Source organism: Eptesicus fuscus, chromosome 4 (assembly GCF_027574615.1).
Source record: "Eptesicus fuscus isolate TK198812 chromosome 4, DD_ASM_mEF_20220401, whole genome shotgun sequence".
Taxonomy (NCBI): Eukaryota; Metazoa; Chordata; class Mammalia; order Chiroptera; family Vespertilionidae; genus Eptesicus; species Eptesicus fuscus.
The window spans coordinates 1,060,198-1,079,628 of record NC_072476.1 but is presented as its reverse complement, the minus strand read 5'-3'; the positions used below and the strand labels follow the sequence as shown (position 1 = coordinate 1,079,628).

General features: G+C 58.0%; 1 protein-coding gene across 1 annotated transcript in view; it reads left to right on the top strand.

The window, feature by feature from the left end:
* Nucleotides 1–18,079, top strand: part of DNAH3 (dynein axonemal heavy chain 3) — a 212,312-nt gene extending 194,233 nt beyond the window's left edge. The window contains exons 54-61 of the mRNA XM_054714387.1: nucleotides 1,688–1,932; nucleotides 3,252–3,368; nucleotides 10,712–10,866; nucleotides 11,536–11,703; nucleotides 12,710–12,852; nucleotides 15,035–15,239; nucleotides 15,791–15,928; nucleotides 17,684–18,079. Of these exons, the coding sequence (XP_054570362.1) occupies nucleotides 1,688–1,932; nucleotides 3,252–3,368; nucleotides 10,712–10,866; nucleotides 11,536–11,703; nucleotides 12,710–12,852; nucleotides 15,035–15,239; nucleotides 15,791–15,928; nucleotides 17,684–18,037 (1,525 nt within the window). The 3' untranslated portion in view covers nucleotides 18,038–18,079. The remainder of the gene's footprint in view (nucleotides 1–1,687; nucleotides 1,933–3,251; nucleotides 3,369–10,711; nucleotides 10,867–11,535; nucleotides 11,704–12,709; nucleotides 12,853–15,034; nucleotides 15,240–15,790; nucleotides 15,929–17,683) is intronic.
* Nucleotides 18,080–19,431: the final 1,352 nt, after the last annotated feature.

The window sequence follows — 19,431 nt, the reverse complement described above, 5'->3', positions numbered from 1 at the left end:
TTTATTTACAAAACCAGACTAGGCCATAGTTGACTCTATTCGTGTAAGACTCAGGTAGGATTCATGTAAGAGTTTAAGTGGGATCTACTAGTTTCAAGAATTCTATTGATTTGGGATGATGAGTTGACTCATTGACCATTAATGACACAATCAATGAAGAAAAAACTCACTCATTAAGGTCCTCTATGCTATGTTCCTAATCCAAAAGGCAGGATCTCAAGTACCTACGGGAGCCAGGACTGTAACACAGATGCGGGAGGAGGCTGGGCACAGGAATTCCACTTTCCACAGGACAGTAGCAATCATCCTGGCAGGCGGCCTCAGCGCTGGACACGATAGGGAGCGGTGGGGACCGCGGTGAAGGAGAAGCCCTGCCCTGCAGAGAGGAGCGGCCCCTGCCGATGCCGCCGATGTTGCCATGCAGGAACGCAGCCTCTCGTGGCCGGATGTTGTCATTATTGTAAAGGGTATATAGGGATCTAGAATTTTAAAAGAAAGAAAGCCCTACATTTTTAAAAGTGGGCAATTATCAAAAATACATTACAGCATCGGTTTGGTTTTCTGGGCCTGAACTAGCGTCACCCATCTGCAGACGAAGGCCGGGCCTCAGGCCACCAGTGATAGCCTCTTCCCGCCTCCCCGTCCCGGGCCTGGACCCTCCAGGCCTAGCCTCCTCCCGACCTCCTCTCCTCGTGTGGCTGCTCAGCTGTGTCCTGTGTTTCTAATGGCTTCCGAACCCAGAGCCGCCTGTTGGTAACCTCTCTAAAGTCTAGCAAAGCAAACCAACAAAAACCTGCAAAATGAAACCAAGCAGGGTGCCATGGAGCTCGGGGAGGAAACGGACGCAGGAAAGCCTGGAGGACAGTGTGCCCAGTGCTAACCTCACTTCCACATGCTTCTGCACATGCTCCCACTTTGTGGGCGTGGAGAAGCTTGTCTGTTTTGAAGGCAGAAGCCTTCCATATCTTCAGGGCCCGTCCCAATGCCCTCCATGACGGCGGTCAGCAGCTTGCTCTGTAAAGGGCCAGATAGTAACTATTTTAGACTTGGAGGCCACGTGGTCTCTGTAGCAACTAGTCAACTGCTTGAAAGCAGCGCAAGTCCTCTGGAAATGAGGAGCAGAGCCAGGCCCAGCACGTCACTTACAGCAGGCCGTGCTGGGTTCCGCTCCCTGGCCGTGGTCTGCAGACTTCTCTCCCCAGTGGAAACCTCTCTTCCCACGGGGACATTATTCCTCTCTGGCCTGCCGTCTTGGTTCTAGGATGCATTTACTGGCATCGCTTTGTTTGCCTTTTCTCCCCCGCCTGCCCCTCTCCTCGCTAACAGCCAGGCTCTGAAAGCTGGAAGCTGGGAGCTTGCTCACTTGGCCTCTCCTGGGTGCGGGCTTTAGCGCTCGGCCAGTCCAGCAGGGGCGGGCGGGGCCTGGACGGCAGGGAGTCCCGCGCTCCCATCGCAGTTCAGCCAGGTGGTGTGCACGTGAAACAGCCACTCGGCATATCCAAGCTTCCATGTCCTCTCCGGTCCGAGGGGTCGCAACCCCCACAGAGCGGCTGGGAGGGACACGCTGGTTCTCAGCCTGGGTCGGCAGCGGCACGCTCGGTGGATGGTGGGATCGTGTTGCTTGTTGTTGGCTTTTCCATTTAAGTGACCGCGTGGCTCTCAGTCGTTGGGTCTGCTGTCCTTCCAGACTCTGGCTGACCAGCTACCCCTCGGAGAAGTTCCCAGTCAGCATTCTCCAGAACGGCATCAAAATGACCAACGAGCCGCCCAAAGGGCTGCGGGCCAACCTCCTGCGCTCCTACCTCAACGACCCCATCTCCGACCCCGTCTTCTTCCAGAGCTGCACCAAGGCAGAGATGTGGCAGAAGCTGCTGTTCGGCCTTTGCTTCTTCCACGCCATCGTTCAGGAGCGGCGGAACTTCGGGCCGCTGGGTAGGAGAGCGGGGCGCCGGGCGGGGCGCCGCGGCGGGCGGGCCGGGCTCTGCTCGGGGCCGTGGGAGAGTGGGAGAAGCGCCACAGCCTTCGGGACGCGCGTGTGCCGAACAGGACTTGTTGGTGATTGAGGTTATAACTTTACCGCGCGTCCTGTACTTTTATTTAATAAACCTGGCAACCCCGTAACCAGGTCAGTGTCGGTGCCAGGAAGAGGTGTTGCCGGAGTCAGGTGTCGGTGAGAGAATCCGGCCGCTGCGGGGTGTATGCGCCCATCTGAGCCAGCGGCCGTTGTCCACGGAGCGCCCCCGGGGAGCTCAGAGCATGTAGGTGGCTCTCTTCACACGCACATGACAATGGAAGAAATACGCTGGGACATATTTGTCTGTGCTTCTCAAAAACATAAAAGTAATGTTTTCCTGAACATACCCGGCCGTGGCCCAACTTAACTGGCTACTGACTGGTTCCCGCGTGAGGGCAGAGCAGTGCCGCTGGCAGCCCCTTGCCATCGGCTGCAGGCGGGATCCCTCTCCACGCTGCCCTGGCTCTGCTCAGCCGCCGGCAAATGGCCCCCGGGGGCCCCTCAGCTGGTTCTCCTAGAGCAGGCGGCAACTGTCTCTGGGGGACCCTCTGAGCGCCCCCTCCTCTCCTTCTACACCCCCGCCACGGAGGGGGCAGGACCCGCCGGGACTCTGCCTTCGCAGCCGCAGTCTCCCGCCCCCCTCCCCCCGCCCCCCCAGGTCTCCCAAAGTCTGGGCACCTCCTTGGCTCGCAACCAATGGCCCATTTACCAGGGCATGAGTTATGACTCTGCCATTTTATTGTTTTTAATTTGAGTGTGACCTTTCGGGAGATGAAGCGACTCCGCTGGGCACGGGCCCCAGGGACCGCTTTCTGACCCAAGCGCGGCTCGCCTCAGGTTCCTGGTGTGGCCCCGGGCATTTCTCCGTCCCGGGGGAGGGAGTGCCCGAAGCGGGCTGCCCGCCTGCCCGCTGGCCCTGCTGCCCGGCTGCCCGCTGGCCCTGCTGCCCGGCTGCCCGCTGGCCCGGCTGCCCGGCCGCCCGCTGGCCCTGCCACCCGCTGGCCCTGCTGCCCGGCCGCCCGCTGGCCCTGCTGCCCGGCCGCCCGCTGGCCCTGCCGCCCGGCCGCCCTCTGGCCGGGAGCCCTGGGCTTCCACAGAGCAGCCGGCTGGCACTCCCCGTTCGCCGCGGCGCCGCTCCTCCGCCAAGGGGAGGCGCCGGAATGTGGCTGAAGGACGGCCGCTTCCCGGTGAGGCTGACCCGGAGCCTGTCTGGCCGCTGAGCCCGCTGCCCCCGCAGGTTGGAACATCCCGTACGAGTTCAATGAGTCGGACCTGAGGATCAGCGTGCGGCAGGTCCAGATGTTCCTGAACGACTACAAGGAGGTGCCCTTCGACGCTCTCACCTACCTGACAGGTACTCTGCTCTCACCCCCTGACAGGTACTCTGCTCTCACCCCCCTCACAGGTACTCTGCTCTCACCCCCCTGACAGGTACTCTGCTCTCACCCCCTGACAGGTACTCTGCTCTCACCCACCTCACAGGTACTCTGCTCTCACCCCCTGACAGGTACTCTGCTCTCACCCCCTGACAGGTACTCTGCTCTCACCCACCTCACAGGTACTCTGCTCTCACCCCCCTGACAGGTACTCTGCTCTCACCCCCCTGACAGGTACTCTGCTCTCACCCCCCTGACAGGTACTCTGCTCTCACCCCCCTGACAGGTACTCTGCTCTCACCCGCCTGACAGGTACTCTGCTCTCACCCGCCTGACAGGTACTCTGCTCTCACCCACCTGACAGGTACTCTGCTCTCACCCCCCTGACAGGTACTCTGCTCTCACCCCCCTGACAGGTACTCTGCTCTCACCCGCCTGACAGGTACTCTGCTCTCACCCACCTGACAGGTACTCTGCTCTCACCCCCCTGACAGGTACTCTGCTCTCACCCCCTGACAGGTACTCTGCTCTCACCCCCCTGACAGGTACTCTGCTCTCACCCCCCTGACAGGTACTCTGCTCTCACCCCCCTGACAGGTACTCTGCTATCACCCCCCTGACAGGTACTCTGCTCTCACCCCCCTGACAGGTACTCTGCTCTCACCCGCCTGACAGGTACTCTGCTCTCACCCCCCTGACAGGTACTCTGCTCTCACCCCCTGACAGGTACTCTGCTCTCACCCGCCTCACAGGTACTCTGCTCTCACCCGCCTCACAGGTACTCTGCTCTCACCCCCCTGACAGGTACTCTGCTCTCACACCCCTGACAGGTACTCTGCTCTCACCCCCCTGACAGGTACTCTGCTCTCACCCCCCTGACAGGTACTCTGCTCTCACCCCCCTGACAGGTACTCTGCCCTCACCCCCCTCACAGGTACTCTGCTCTCACCCCCCTGACAGGTACTCTGCTCTCACCCCCCTGACAGGTACTCTGCCCTCACCCCCCTGACAGGTACTCTGCTCTCACCCCCCTGACAGGTACTCTGCCCTCACCCCCCTGACAGGTACTCTGCTCTCACCCCCCTGACAGGTACTCTGCTCTCACCCACCTGACAGGTACTCTGCGCTCAGGGGCTCTGCAGCCGCCTCCCGCTCCCCCTGTCTCCCCGCCTCCCCAGGCTGCCCCTCAGCAGACCGAGCCATGCCAGCTGCCACCAGGCCAGATAGTGTCTTAAAAAGAAAGAAATTAAGATATTAATTCCTACCCTCAAATGGCTCACAGGCAGAAACTGTTTTTAATGACAATAGGGTGATAAGTTAACAAGAGAAGCACGTGCCCAGCCCAGTGAGTAGAAGGCAGGAGGTGATCATGGAAACCCCCCGAAGGCACAAAGAGGGGTTCTGAGGGGTGACGAGGGGTTCTAAGTGGGAGAAGAAGGGGCAGAGGCCGTGGATGGGGATGAGGAGAGAGGTTCCCTGCGGAGGAACCGGAGCAATCCAGTCCGCATGGCCGCTCGGCAGCCTGGTGTCCGGCCTGCTGTCTGGGAGGGCGGGCTGAAGGTGTAGGAGACTTGGTTTCAGCCTCAAGGGTAAAACAGGGATGTGCTCGGTGATGGACCGCCTGGCCAGGGGTCACAGTGCCGCCCGGTGGGGAACGGGACGCCTGCAGACCACACTGCCATCTCTTCACCCGGAGCTGAGGGCTGCCCTCCTCTCCCCAGGCCTGGGGCAGGGGCTTGGTAGACACGGTCCCGCAGAGCCGTCTTTTCCCACCCTCACTTGAGGATGTGTTGACTTTTAGAGAGAGAGGGGGAGGGGAGGGGAGAGAAAGGGAAAGCAGAGGGGTAGGGGGAAAGAGAGACACACAAAATGGGCTGCCTCCGTGTGCACCCCAGCAGGGTGGAAGCTGAGACCTGGGTAGGTGCTCTCGTGGGAAATGGCGCCCACGGCGTTTAGGCGAACAGGACAGCGCTCCAACCACCGGAGCCACCAGCCAGGGCTGAGATTCTCGTAAGCGTTTACCTGAGCCAGACAGAGGGCAGGCCGGGAAGCCAGACCTCCACAGACTGAGAAATGCTTCCCAGCTTGACGGGGTGCGGCTGGTTTGTGCTCGTGGAATTCGGAGGCGACGTGGGAGGTTGTGTGGACGGGAGGGAGCAAGGCGGTCAGGGACAGGACAGTCAGGCCACGCTGTCCGGAGGGGGTGCACTTGAGGGGCCGCAGGGAGGCGTTTCCAAGGCGTGGCCCTGGGTGCCTGAAACAGCGGGCGGGGCCTGCTCAGGACAAAGGTCAGCCTGTCGCTGACGCAGTCAGGGGCCTGGGAGAGACTCCCCACCACGGCTCGCCCAGCTGGGGTTGTGAGCCATCCCCTGGGAGGTGGCTTTCCACAGAGCGCCCTCCCCCCCCCCCCCCCCCCCGTCCACGGCGGAGCGTGCACTGGGTCTCCCGGCAATCTACGGCTGTGCGTGGCCCATTTCACAGCTGACGAGACTGAGGCTGGAGAGCAGAGGGCGATTTGCCCCCCGGGGACATGTGGCAATGTCGGGAGACATGTGGGTGGTCACAGCTAAGCGGGAGTGCAGCAGGGGACGCCGGCTGTGCTAGACACCCGGACGCACCGCACAGCCCAGCGGGACTCCCAGCACCCGTGCTCACGGTGCAGGCTGAGCAGTCCTGCTCTCCAGTGATAAAGTCCAGTCGCAGAAGGTCACGCAGTCCTTCACTCAGCACAGTGTCCGACACAGAGCCCCAAGGGACACCCGGCGTCAGGCCCGGGAGCTGGTTTGTGGGAGGGTCTTCTCCAGAAGCACAGGCGCCTCTGCAGACGGACAGACGGACTGAGTGTCCAACCGCCCTGCAGCTCAGGCAGCTCTGCCTGAGGCTCGGAGACCAGCCTGCCCGCCGCGCCGGCGGCTAGAGGACAGCTATCCCCCCCCTCCCAACACACACACACAGGCCCCACAGACTAGCTGGGCTGACATAACACACAGTCCTCACATCTTCAGGGTGTCAGGCATCAAAGGCCCATTTCTTGCCCGATCTACGTGTCCAGCGTGAACTGGCGAAAGTTACTGCTCATTGGAATTACGTCAGGGGCACAGCTGGCAAAGGCTCCTCCAACTTATTTAAAAATCTAGAGGCCCGGTGCACAAAATTCGTGCATGGAGGGGGGTTGTCCCTCAGCCCAGCCTGTACCCTCTCCAATATGGGACCCCTCGAGGGATGTCTGACTGCCCATTTAGGCCCGATCCCAGTAGGCAGTCGGATCCCTAAACAGGCAGTCGGACATCCCTCTCACAATCCAGGACTGCTGGCTCCCAACTGCTTGCCTGCCTGCCTTCCTGATTGCCCCTAACCGCTTCTGCCTGTCAGCCTGATCACCCCCTAACCACTCTGCTGCCAGCCTGTTTGCCCCCAACTTCCCTCCTCTGCCGGCCTGGTTACCCCTAACTGCCCTCTCCTGCAGGGTTGATCACCTCCAACTGCCCTCCCTTGCAAGCATGGTCCTTCTCAACTGCCCTCCCTTGTAGGCCGGGTGCCTCCCAACTGCCCTCTCCTGCTGGCCATCTTGTGGCGGCCATCTTGTGTCCACATGGGGACAGGATCTTTGACCACATGGGGGCAGCTATATTGTGTGTTGCAGTGATGATCAATCTGCATATTACTCTTTTATTAGATAGGATAGAGGCCTGGTACAGGGTTGGGGGCCAGCTGGTTTGCCCTGAAGGGTGTCCCTGATCAGGGTGGGGTTCCCTTGGGGCATGGGGTGGCCTGAGCGAGGGGCCTGTGGTGGTTTGCAGGCCAGCCACGCCCCCTGGCAAGCCAAGCGGAGGCCCTGGTATCTGGAATTTATTTTCCTTCTACAATTGAAACTTTGTAGCCTGGAGCGGAGCCAAGCCTGGGGCTCCCTCCGAGGCCGGCAGCCATTCCTGTTGGGGTTATAATTGAAACTTTGTTGCCTTAAGCACGTGGGCCCGGCCAGGGTGTGCAGAAAGCTTTGCTTCCCCTGTTGCCGGCGGCAACCCTGGCCTGCTCTCTCAAGCTCCATTCTGCCGCCATTTGTTTGAATTTGTTTACCTTCTATAATTGAAACTTTGTAGCTTGAGTGGAGGCTTAGGCTGGCCAGGGCAGGCGGAAAGCTTGGCTTCCTCTGTTACCTAGGAAACCTTGCTCTCTGTGGCTGTAGCCATCTTGGTTTGGGTTAATTTGCATACTCGCTCTGATTGGATGGTGGGCATGGCTTGTGGGTTTGTCGGAGGTATGGTCAATTTGCATATTTGTCTATTATTAGATAGGATATGTTTTTACTGATTTTAGAGAGAGGAGGGGTTAGGGAGAGAGAGAGAAACATCAACTGCCTCCTTCACGCCCCACACTGGAGATTGAGCCTGAAACACTGGCATGTGCCCTGACTGGAATCGAACCAGTGACTTCTTGGTGCGTGGGTCGATGCTCAACCACTGAGCCCCGGGCCGGGCTCCACCAACTTCTGATGCCGCCGTCTCAACATACACCGTGTGGTCAGTGCCACAGGCCAGCACTGAAGAGCTGGTGCCAGGAATGAAATGCATGGGGACGTCGCCTGCCCCACCACCCTCCTGGGTCGGAGGGAAGAGCAGATGCGGGTGATCCTGAGGGCTCCGCACGGCCCCTCACCGGGAGCAGCCGCCTTTGGATGGTGATGCATCGTCTGCTGGCGCCCCAGCCCCGCCTGCGCAGGAGCAGTGAGGCCTGAGGCAGGAGGTGCGGCCCAGCCTGCGCCCGTGCTTCCGAGCAGAGACGTGGCCAGAAGGAAGTCACCGTCCTCACACAAGCAAGACCCAGGGGCTCAGGCCCGGCCCTGAGGAAAGCTAGCTGCAGGGGTGGTCACAGGCCCGCGGTCTGTGCCGGGGACGACCTGCACTTGGTGCCGGGACACCCTCGCTCCTTTTCGTACTGCAGCCTGCAGCTGTCACAGCCTCGTCACAGCAAAAAGCCGCCGGTGTTCAGGCTGAACTGTGCTGAGGCCTGAGACGGCACAGAGCGAGCTGCGGTGCCTCCCGTCCGTGGCGGTGAAACAGCCACAGTGGGTTCAGCGATCCCAGAGTGGGAGTCCCCTTCGTCCCGCCGCTCCCTGCCACGCCCCAGGACCCTCCTCCACCTCGGGACCAAGGAAAACTGAGGCCTCTGCTTCCAGCGTGGGTCATACTTCCTGTTTCTTGTCCGTAGGCCTTCCGCTTTCTGGAATGGTTTGGATTGGAAATGAGCCGGCCCTTCTGGAGATCCCTGCACGCACATGCGCGCGCGTGCGCGCACACACACACATACACGCACGTGCACGCACACATACACACACACGTGCACACACGCACACGTCCCCTCCTTGCAGGCTAGTGTGTTGTCCACAACTTCCAAACACCAGATGGAACCACATCCCGGGGACATGGACCCGATGGAAGATGTGTCCCAAGTTGGCAGGTTCCCTGATGCCCCTGGTTCTTGTAGAAATCTGAGCAGACGCCCAAGTCGCAGAGAATGCAGTTATGGGGGGTGGGAGGGGAGTCATATCCCAGAGCAGCAGCGAGAGGCTGGCCTCGCCTCCTAGGCTGTATGTGACAGCTGGAATTAGGCTGTGTGACAGCTGGAATTGGGCTGTGTGACAGCTGGAATTGGGCTGTGTGACAGCTGGAATTGGGCTGTGTGTGACAGCTGGAATTGGGCTGTGTGTGACAGCTGGAATTGGGCTGTGTGTGACAGCTGGAATTGGCCTGTGTGTGACAGCTGGAATTAGGCTGTGTGACAGCTGGAATTGGGCTGTGTGACAGCTGGAATTGGGCTGTGTGTGACAGCTGGAATTGGGCTGTGTGACAGCTGGAATTGGGCTGTGTGACAGCTGGAATTGGGCTGTGTGTGACAGCTGGAATTGGGCTGTGTGTGACAGCTGGAATTGGGCTGTGTGACAGCTGGAATTGGGCTGTGTGTGACAGCTGGAATTGGGCTGTGTGACAGCTGGAATTGGGCTGTGTGTGACAGCTGGAATTGGGCTGTGTGACAGCTGGAATTGGGCTGTGTGTGACAGCTGGAATTGGGCTGTGTGTGACAGCTGGAATTGGGCTGTGTGACAGCTGGAATTGGGCTGTGTGTGACAGCTGGAATTGGGCTGTGTGTGACAGCTGGAATTGGGCTGTGTGACAGCTGGAATTGGGCTGTGTGTGACAGCTGGAATTAGGCTGTGTGACAGCTGGAATTGGCCTGTGTGTGACAGCTGGAATTAGGCTGTGTGACAGCTGGAATTAGGCTGTGTGACAGCTGGAATTGGGCTGTGTGACAGCTGGAATTGGGCTCTGTGTGACAGCTGGAATTAGGCTGTGTGACAGCTGGAATTGGGCTGTGTGACAGCTGGAATTGGGCTGTGTGACAGCTGGAATTGTGCTGTGTGTGACAGCTGGAATTGGGCTGTGTGACAGCTGGAATTGGGCTGTGTGTGACAGCTGGAATTGGGCTGTGTGTGACAGCTAGAATTGGGCTGTATGACAGCTGGAATTGGGCTGTGTGACAGCTGGAATTGGGCTGTGTGTGACAGCTGGAATTGGGCTGTGTGACAGCTGGAATTGGGCTGTGTGTGACAGCTGGAATTGGGCTGTGTGACAGCTGGAATTGGGCTGTGTGTGACAGCTGGAATTGGGCTGTGTGACAGCTGGAATTGGGCTGTGTGTGACAGCTGGAATTGGGCTGTGTGACAGCTGGAATTGGGCTGTGTGTGACAGCTGGAATTGGGCTGTGTGACAGCTGGAATTGGGCTGTGTGTGACAGCTGGACTTAGGCAGACAGGCCCTGTGCTCCGCTTGCTGCTCGTGCTTTCCCGGCGCTTCCCCAGCCTGGTGCGATGAGCTCAGTGCTGTCTCGGCTTCCTGACCAGGGAAGCTGCTCGTAAGTGGCAGAGGCTGGAACCCAGAAATCAGCTGTAGCTGGAACCCAGGGCTGCCTCATGCCAGAGCTCTTGACCGGAACCACATTTCTATAGTGTCTGCCACATGTATGTACACACAAACACATGCATGCACACACGTAGAAGATGCCTAGATGCTGCTCGTTGCCTGTGGAGCCATCACTGGTGACTGCACCGCTTTGCTTCGGTTTAGCTGTTTGCCACCTAACGTGGTGGCCTGGGTTCTTTCTGAGCAGCCGCAACAGCAAACAGGTCTGCTCTCCTCCCAGCTGAGCGCGGCCCGGCAGCCCTGGTCTCCGCCGGCTCCTGGGCGCAAAGAATTCTTGGCTGCGGCTAGTAACCGAGCTCCCGGTGCCCTGCCTGGGCTCAGCCTCCCCTCTGCGTTGTCTCCAGGGGAGTGCAACTATGGAGGCAGAGTGACCGACGACAAAGACAGGCGTCTCCTGCTATCCCTGCTGTCCACCTTCTACTGCAAGGACATCGAGCAGGATTACTACTACGTCGCTCCCGGGGACACTTACTACATCCCCCCCCACGGCTCCTACCAGGTGAGGCGCAGGGGGCCCTGCTCCCGGGGCGGGGCTGCCACGCAGCCCGTGAGGGCCCGGGGGGCGCCTTGAGCCTCCTGCTTTGGTCCCTAAGCTATTCCCAATATCCTAAAGGCATCGTCATTGTGTGATGAATACTGAGTATGTGATAGGCCAGGTCTCTCTAGGTAGGAGGCATTCCTGGGGGAACAGGGACGTTAAGGGGAAGCCTTAGTAGCGAACAGACTGGCAATTGCTACTTGGAAAAGAACGGTTCAGAAGGTGGTGAAAGGGGAGGGACCAAAACTGGACGGAGGATGAGGAAGGAGCGAGGGAAACAAGACGTCTGGAGGGAGGATGGGAAGGGCGTCCCTCGCTGCGCCCCGCTGTGCCCAGGCGTGTCCTTCACAGCCCCCCCCCCCCCCCCCGCCTTCCCACGGGCAGAGGAGGGAGTGCGGCTCCGGGCCCAGCCAGTGCGAGTGTCGGGGCCGGTCCAAGCCCCGTTCTGTTGGCTCCAAAGCCCGAGCACGGGGACGAGCTTGGGGTGCGTTCCCTGCACAGCGTGTGCGTGCCGGTCGTGCCCCGCTCCCAGCTCAGGGGGAGCCCTGCCCGGGCTGGGGCTGGCCAAGCCCTGAGGGACCTGTGGGCCCCAGGAGCCCACATTGTGTCACCCGAAGCTTTTCCTCCCAGTCCTACATCGAGTACCTCAGGAACCTCCCCATCACCGCCCACCCGGAGGTGTTCGGCCTCCACGAGAACGCCGACATCACCAAGGACAACCAGGAGACCAACCAGCTGTTCCAGGGGGTGCTGCTGACGCTCCCCAGGCAGGCGGGCGCGAGCGGCAAGTCTCCACAGGTACCCGCTGGAGCCCCATTTCCCAGGCGGCTTTCCCCCCGGGGCACAGGGCTGGGAGAGATGAGCAAGGAGGCAGAAAAGTGGGGGCCTGGCCGCCTGGCAGGGGGCACAGCCTGGCAGGGGCACAGCCTGGCAGGGGCACAGCCTGGTAAGGGGCACAGCCTGGCAGGGGGCACAGCCTGGCAGGGGCACAGCCTGGCAGGGGGCACAGGTGCCCTGTCTTGCTGCTGAGTCCTTGGACACAGAAAGCCCCAGTGTGTCCGACGTCGGCTGTGGGGCTTGTAGGAGTCACTGCTATACCCACAGAGACCTGTTCTCCCTTCACATAACATTAAAATCCAGCTCTACTTGCCTTAAAAGTACTTATTCAAAACCTGCCCGCCCGCACCATTCGTGGAAACCCCCCATTTCGGGAAAGCCGTGGCGGCCTCTGAGCAGCAAGTGGCAGCCTGGCAGACGCAGCTTCTTTCCAGACGTGCGGTCAGCACCGGCTGCGACTCCCCTGGAGGGAGGGGAGAGGAGGTGCTGACCCAAAGGGGGTGACTTTCTCACGTGCGACCCAACCTGATTGCTTCACGTGCTGGAGGTCAGGTCGCCATCCTCCGTCCACAGACCTGGAGGGCAAGGCCTTGTCATGCTGAGGCGTGCTGCGCCTTCCCAGGAGGCTGTCACCCGCCCTGCGCGAGGCTGTCCTCTCGGGGTGGGTCTGACGACCAGGGAGAGCTGCGCAGCCTCACCCAGGGACGCGCCGCCGGGGCTCTGCCGCGTCAGGGCTGCCCGAGGCTCCCGCGCCGGCGCCCTCCAGGTGTGAGAACAGGGACCCCTTTGCTCAGCTCGTGACTTTCTGGGCCAAGGGTGCCCTCTTCCCCAATGGTGTGGGGGTCTCCCCCGCCACCCGCCCCTTCACCTGTGGGAACATTCCAGGAAGGTCCAACCGATGTTTACAGAGACCCAGGCCAGTCCCGGGCCACGGGCTTGCTTCTCACTCAGCTCCTCTGCCCTTTAGGAAGTGATTGAGGAGCTGACCCAGGACATCCTCTCCAAGCTCCCCAAGGACTTTGACCTGGAAGTGGTCATGAAGCAGTACCCTGTGGTCTATGAGGAATCCATGAACACCGTCCTGAGGCAGGAGCTCATCAGATTCAACAGGTGGGCCGGACGGCTTATTTGGGTCCTGGGGTGGCGTGGGGGCGGGTTGCATTGCAGAGATGGAGGTGCACACTGGTAGGTGCTCGGCAGCGGCAGTGGTTCGCCCCGCCCACAGTGAGGGCTGTAGGTAGGGCTACACCAACAAGTACTGGCCCAAGATTAAACCATCCCTCCTATTCGCTCCCTCTCGCCCTCACTCGCTCACTCATTTGATATCTGCAAAGTCAGGTGTCAGGTTGAAACCAATACCGAGCACAAGTAGAAGCAATCATTGCGCCGCTTTCCTTGCGCCCGTGGTGCCAGGTACAGCTCCGAGCACCAGGCATCCGTTTCACCCACCTCAGAGCCGTCGTCGGAAATACGCAGTCAGCAGTCCCTCACCGCCGTTTATAGGTGGGAAAACTGCGACCCAGACGGTTAAGTCACTAGTGCAAGGTCACACAGTCATTCAGGGGAAGAACTGAACTCGAACCCAGGCTGTCTGATTCCAGAGCCCACGCACTTAGCCAGTATGTGAGACCAGGGGAAATGGAGCGAGGAGGGGAGACGTTCATCCACGGCCTTCCCGCGAGGCAGGGAGGGGTGACGGGCTGGCATGGGCTCTCTCCTCGCTTCTCCGGGTGCTGTAGAGAGCACTGAGCCCCGGGATCATCTTGATTGATTTATAGTCAAAATTACAAGGTTCCCAAAGACCGTCCGGGCCGGACGAGGAGACTCCCGCTGCGCCTCCCAGGTTGTGGTGCTGCAGACCCAGGTGTGGCGGCCTCCGTTTGCCTCATCGGTCCGCTCAGCTTTCGGGGCAGCTCTGACTCTGAGGGGCGAGGGAACTAGAAGGAGGTCATCTAAGAATTCCTTGACTCCCCCAGCCTTACGGTTCCTCTGTGGAGTCAATAAGCAGTTGGCTATTTGGGGGAACCGAGCGAAGTATGGGGTGCGAGCCAGGCTGTGGCACCCCTGTGGCGAGTCAGGGAACTTGGCACCAGGGGCCGTGGTCCTCACACTCCGAACACCAGGCCTGGCTTCCACCCGCTGCCGGCCCCGGGCTCGTCCTTGGGCGGCCGCTTTCACAGCCTTGGCCGCTGGCTGGTCAGACAAGCCAGCGAGGCACAGCAGCCCTATTTCCCCTGACGGCCGGGACGGGCGCACAGGACGGTGCCCGAGGCCCTCCGCACTGCGTCACCGGTCACGGGGCGCCCCGGAGGACTCGGTTCCAATCCAGAGGAGCCATGGTTGCGCTCAGGGTGAATGTCCTGTCCTCGGTACTGAAACCTCGGAGCGAGCAGGGCTCCCACTTGCGAGAACAGGAGGAAGACTTGGCAAGCAGGGGCCCAGGGGTCACGGCTCAGGTCGGCGGGCGCTGCCCGGGGCTCCTCAGCGAAGCCAGCGCGCAGAATGCGCGGCCCCTCCGTTTCCTTCCTGCCGACGTCAGTCCCTCAGCCACAGCCCTTTCTAGCCTTCGACCATCCTCGTGTCCATCTGGCTGGGATTTCGTAACCCTTAGAGATGACTGCTCTCGGGGGCAGGTTCTGGGCCGGAGGGGCATTCCCCTGGGCACGGCGAGGCCTGGTCACAAGGCCAGGGAGGGGCAGGCGCGGGCGGCGTCTCCCCGGCTGCCCTTCAGCTGCCTTTTCTTAGGTGCGCTTCATAGTCTATTAAAAAGAACAGCTTGGGTCAAAATGGCAATTTAGATAAAAACTCTTAAAATTAGATTACCCTTTGACCTAAACTTTTTACTTTTAGTGAGCAAATCATTACCGTATTTATTTGCACAGAGATTGATATCGATGAATATTCCAAGCAATGTTGTTAGCAGAGACAATAATGTAGAAATAATAAGTTTCAGCAATAGGGGAATAGTTCAATAAAATGGAACACCTTACAGTCATTACAAAGGATAAATACTGTAAATTGGAAAAAAAGATCCCTATATGCTAAGAGAGAAAAACAGATTACAATTACAGAAAATCTAGTACAATTACTTTAAAAATAATTTGTTTACATACAGAAAAATCTGGAAAGATATATGTGCATCAAGTTATTTCCAGTGGTGAGACAGTTGGGTGATTTAATTTTTCTCAGCTCTAGAAGTTTTCTGCCGTGAAAGGGAAAGTGACAGGAGCCAGGAGTCCGTGTCCTGGGGAAGGCGCCTGGGCGGGGGCTGAGCTCGCCTTTGTCCTCACAGGTTGACCAAAGTGATCCGGAAGAGCCTCATCAGCCTGGTCCGCGCCATCAAAGGGCAGGTCCTGATGTCCTCGGAGCTGGAGGACGTCTTCAGCAGCATGCTCGTGGGCAAAGTGCCGGCCATGTGGATGGCCAAGTCCTACCCGTCGCTGAAGCCGCTGGGCGGCTATGTGGCCGACTTGCTGGCCCGCCTGACCTTCTTCCAGGTGCCTGGCAGGGGGTCCCGGGCGCCCGGCACGCACACTCAGGTGGCCAGGACAGGCGGAAAGGACAGACAGAGGCGGGGGGAGGAGGCGAGGCTCTCTGGGAGCATTTCCCCAGAGTGGAGGGCGGGGAGAGGAGAGTCCTCGGAAGGGTTGCAGCCTGTGGGGGCAAGCGCAGGAACTATCGTCATGTCACACACTGCTGGCTCGGGGACCAGATTTGGCTAAAAGATGTATTTGGTTTGGCTCCTGGCAATTTAAAATTCTTGAGCTAGCCTGTAAACATTGGGTTATTAAACACAAAAAGCAAGATGTTTGTCCTACAGAATCCGGGGGACTTGGCCACTCGGCTACAGGGACTGGCTGCCGCAGCCCGGACCCAGCTTGCCCGGAGTGTTTCTTCAGGCAGAAGTGTATTTCTCTGTGCCTCCGTCTGAGTGGGGAACGTGGGCTAACCGGGAGGGCCTGTCCCACGGGAAGAGGACGGCCCGTGGCAGAGCCTGTCGCGCCGTCGCGGGCTCGGTGCGGACTGAGCTTTGTTTCTGTGGCCCCAGGAGTGGATCGCCGGTGGGCCCCCTGCGGTCTTCTGGATCTCCGGCTTCTACTTCACGCAGTCGTTTCTGACGGGCGTCTCCCAGAACTACGCCCGGAAGCACACCATCCCCATCGACCACATTGGGTTTGAGTTTGAGGTAGGAGCTTCGGCCGGGCGCGGGGTCGGCCAGGGGCAGTGCTGCCTGTTTCCTTACTGGTCGAACGGTCCGTGTGCGGCTCAAGTGCTCTGAGACGTACAAATGAAATACTTAGCAGGAACTGAAGTGGTTCCAAAAGTTATTCCTGCCAGAACCAGGGGATTCCCAAGGCCATGTATCTGTGTATATAAAAGGGATCTATCTTTTCAAAGGAAAAGCCTGCCACCTTTATACCAAGAAAAATGACAGCACTCGCCCATGCTATCCAGTCAACGAGGAGGCTCCTCATTTGGAGAGATGTCCATGGGCTTGGGGAGGCCCTGGCCCGGGGTAAAGTTAAAGGAATTGTCAGTGGTGGAGTACCACCCTGTCCGACTCTGGAGAGAAAGGAGCAGAGGGATGGCGGGCTGTAGAGTTTTAAACTCTGTGGAAAGATTGAGATGATCTAGTCCAGACTTCACAAACTGGTTGCCCTAGGCTCAATTTCGTTTGTGAATAAACTTAACTCTGAAGACAATGTTAATCCAAACTTAATGCACTAAAAAAAAAAAAAAAAAAAAAAAAAAAAACTGGGATAAACATTAGAAAAAATATAAAATCACATTTTTTTAAATAATGTGTTTTTCTTTTTTTTAATTTTTATTTTTTATTGATTTTTTACAGAGCGGAAGGGAGAGAGATAGAGAGTTAGAAACATCCATCAGCTGCCTCCTGCACAGTCCCTACTGGGGATGTGCCCGCAACCAAGGTACATGCCCCTGACTGGAATCGAACCTGGGACCCTTCAGTCTGCAGGCCGACTGAACCGGCCAGGGCTAAAATCACATTTTTTTGATGCTGAAATGACTGTATACCTAGAAATCCTAAGAGACCCTAAAATCATATATATATAAGAATAGGAGAATTTGTAAGGTGACTGGTTAAATATACAAAAATCAATATCCTTTCCTATTCTAGCAATAAGTACTTAGAAGTAAAAATGGGGTAAACATTCCATTGACAATAACACAACGATTAGAATTTGGGTGGTTTTAGAATGGAGCCTATGCTCTGTGGTTCACCCTAACCCTCACCACTCCCTGCTCCTACCTGAGCCATGTTCTGCGTTTACTGGAAGGAATTAGAGTTTCCTACCTCGGAGCCTCATTGTGGTGGATACCCTGGCCGCGTAGCTCAGTTGGTTAGGGCCTTGTTCCAACACATCAAGGTTGCAGGTTCAATCCGGTCAGGGGACATGCAGGAATCAAAGAGTTGCACAGATAAGTGGAACAACAAAAATGGATGTTTCTCTCTCTCTCCCTTCCCGTCTCTCTCTAAAATCAATCAATAAAAATAAATAAATTGTGGTGAACTAGGGCTGGCTCATACCAACTCCCCAGAACCAGTTGGGACTGATTGTTAAGCAGGTGGTGGCCTGAACTTGGCCACGTGGGAGTCTGTAGACCACAGAAATGGAACCAAACTACAAGCCATGGCTCTCCTTCTTCCCCGGATAACTGTTCTGACCTACCCTCACTTCATAGGTCCCGGTGCAGAAAGGGCCACAGCTAGTTCCACTGAAGGTGGCCTCTGACGCCCAGTTTGGTGCCTGCCCTGCGCCTGCCACACAGAAGGGTGCATGGCCGTGGACAGCAGACAGCCCTTTCATCACAGAAGCCAGCGTTCTGGGGGGTGCATGCTGGGACAGGCAGGCACCGCAGCCAGGCGGCGCTTTTCCCAGTGGCAGGTCCCGGAGCTCACAGCCCTCTCTTCCAGGTCACCTCACAAGAGGCCGTCATGGAGAGCAGCCCGGAGGACGGGGCCTACATCAAAGGGCTCTTCTTAGAAGGTGCTCGCTGGGACAGGGACACGATGCAGATCGAGGAGTCTCTCCCTAAGATCCTCTACGACCCCCTGCCCATCATCTGGCTGAAGCCTGGGAAGAGCGCAGCGTTTCTGCACCAGGGCATATACGAGTGTCCCGTCTACAAAACAAGCGCCCGGAGGGGCGTCCTGTCCACCACGGGCCACTCGACCAACTACGTCCTCTCCATCGAACTCCCCTCGGACAGGCCCCAGAAGCACTGGATAAACCGCGGGGTGGCCTCCCTGTGCCAGCTGGATAACTGAGGCATCTGTCTCGATACTGAAATAAAGGGCGTTCGTTCTCCACTGCCGTCTGGTGTTCCTTTCGTGAGAGGGCGTGGCGTGATGAAGGCGATCAGGGGAAGTTCACTGACATCACGCTTGCTCTGAGCCAGCTTAGAGCAGCCCTATCAAGCAGGTTTTGACTATCATCCTCATTCTGCGGCTAAGAAACCATGCGACAGGGAGGTTAGTAAGGGCCCCCAAACCGGACAGCTGCTGAGACAGGCCGCTTCCCCCTGGGCCTTGAGCCCTGTGGCTGAGCAGCCCGGGTACTGTCCCCTGTTCTTTTGCTGTAACTGACACTGCATTTTAATCGCGTCTTTCCTAGTCTGTTCACAGGGCTGAATCAGGGCCTCTCGGAAGTTGAAAGAGGCTGTGACTTACTTTTTAAGGCTCATGAAAGGGTTAAAAGGCACTTCTCACAAACACCTCAGGTGGTAGGTATGGTCCTGTCTCCACTTTAGAGATGCAGAAACGAAGGCTTAGAAGGTAGCCCAGCGTTCCGCAGCTGGTCTGTGGCAGCCCTGGGGACCGCTGGCCTACACAGATGGGCTGGAATTTCAGGAAGAAAGGAGAGGCGAGAGAAACAATATTCGTGCATGCCTGCTGTGCCGTGAGTCACGGCAAGGCCTTCAGATATCTTGCTTGATCCAGGTTGGGAGGCTGAGTAACTGGCCTGAGGTCTCCCAGCCTTTGCTGCTTTGCAGAGCCAGGTTTGGAGCCGAGGCCGCCTGGCTGTAAACCCAGTGCATTTTTCACAGTGCGTGCTGCCCCCTGCTGAGGACTTTGCAATGTTGTGATGTGGAATCTCAGATTGGCCTCAACCATGTCCAAGAAATGTCCACTGTTTCTGAGGGTCAAGTAGAAAAGAATCCTGAGGGAGATAAAAATCAAGTCCTCAAAGTATCACTTCTCAACTAACTCTCCCATGAAGCACACTGGCTTCTTTCGGGCCATCCATTGATCTGAGCAAGACCTGGGCTGTGCAAGCAAGAGTCAATGTCTGCCCGCTGCTCGCCTCACCAGGAGGAAGGCCTGCCTCGGATCTTTGATTTCTTCTGATCGCAGGAAGCTTCTGAGAAACAAACTCATTTCAAAACCTTGTTTTTTCATGGGAACATGGGGCTGACCAAGTTCTGATTTCAGGCCTCTGCATTAGGAGACCGAAACCAGCTAAGTGACCCGGGAGAGAAGTGCCTGTGGGGAGTGCTGATCTTGCCAGGAGCAATGGAGACAGAGGGGCCAGTCTCCTGCTCAAGGTAGGGTGGAAAAGAAAGTCAGAATGGCTAGAGAGCTGGAGCTGCCTTACTGTTCCAAGTGAGATTGTTAGTCCTGTGAGATGGAATCCATGAACCTTGCACTGCAGGTAAGTCACA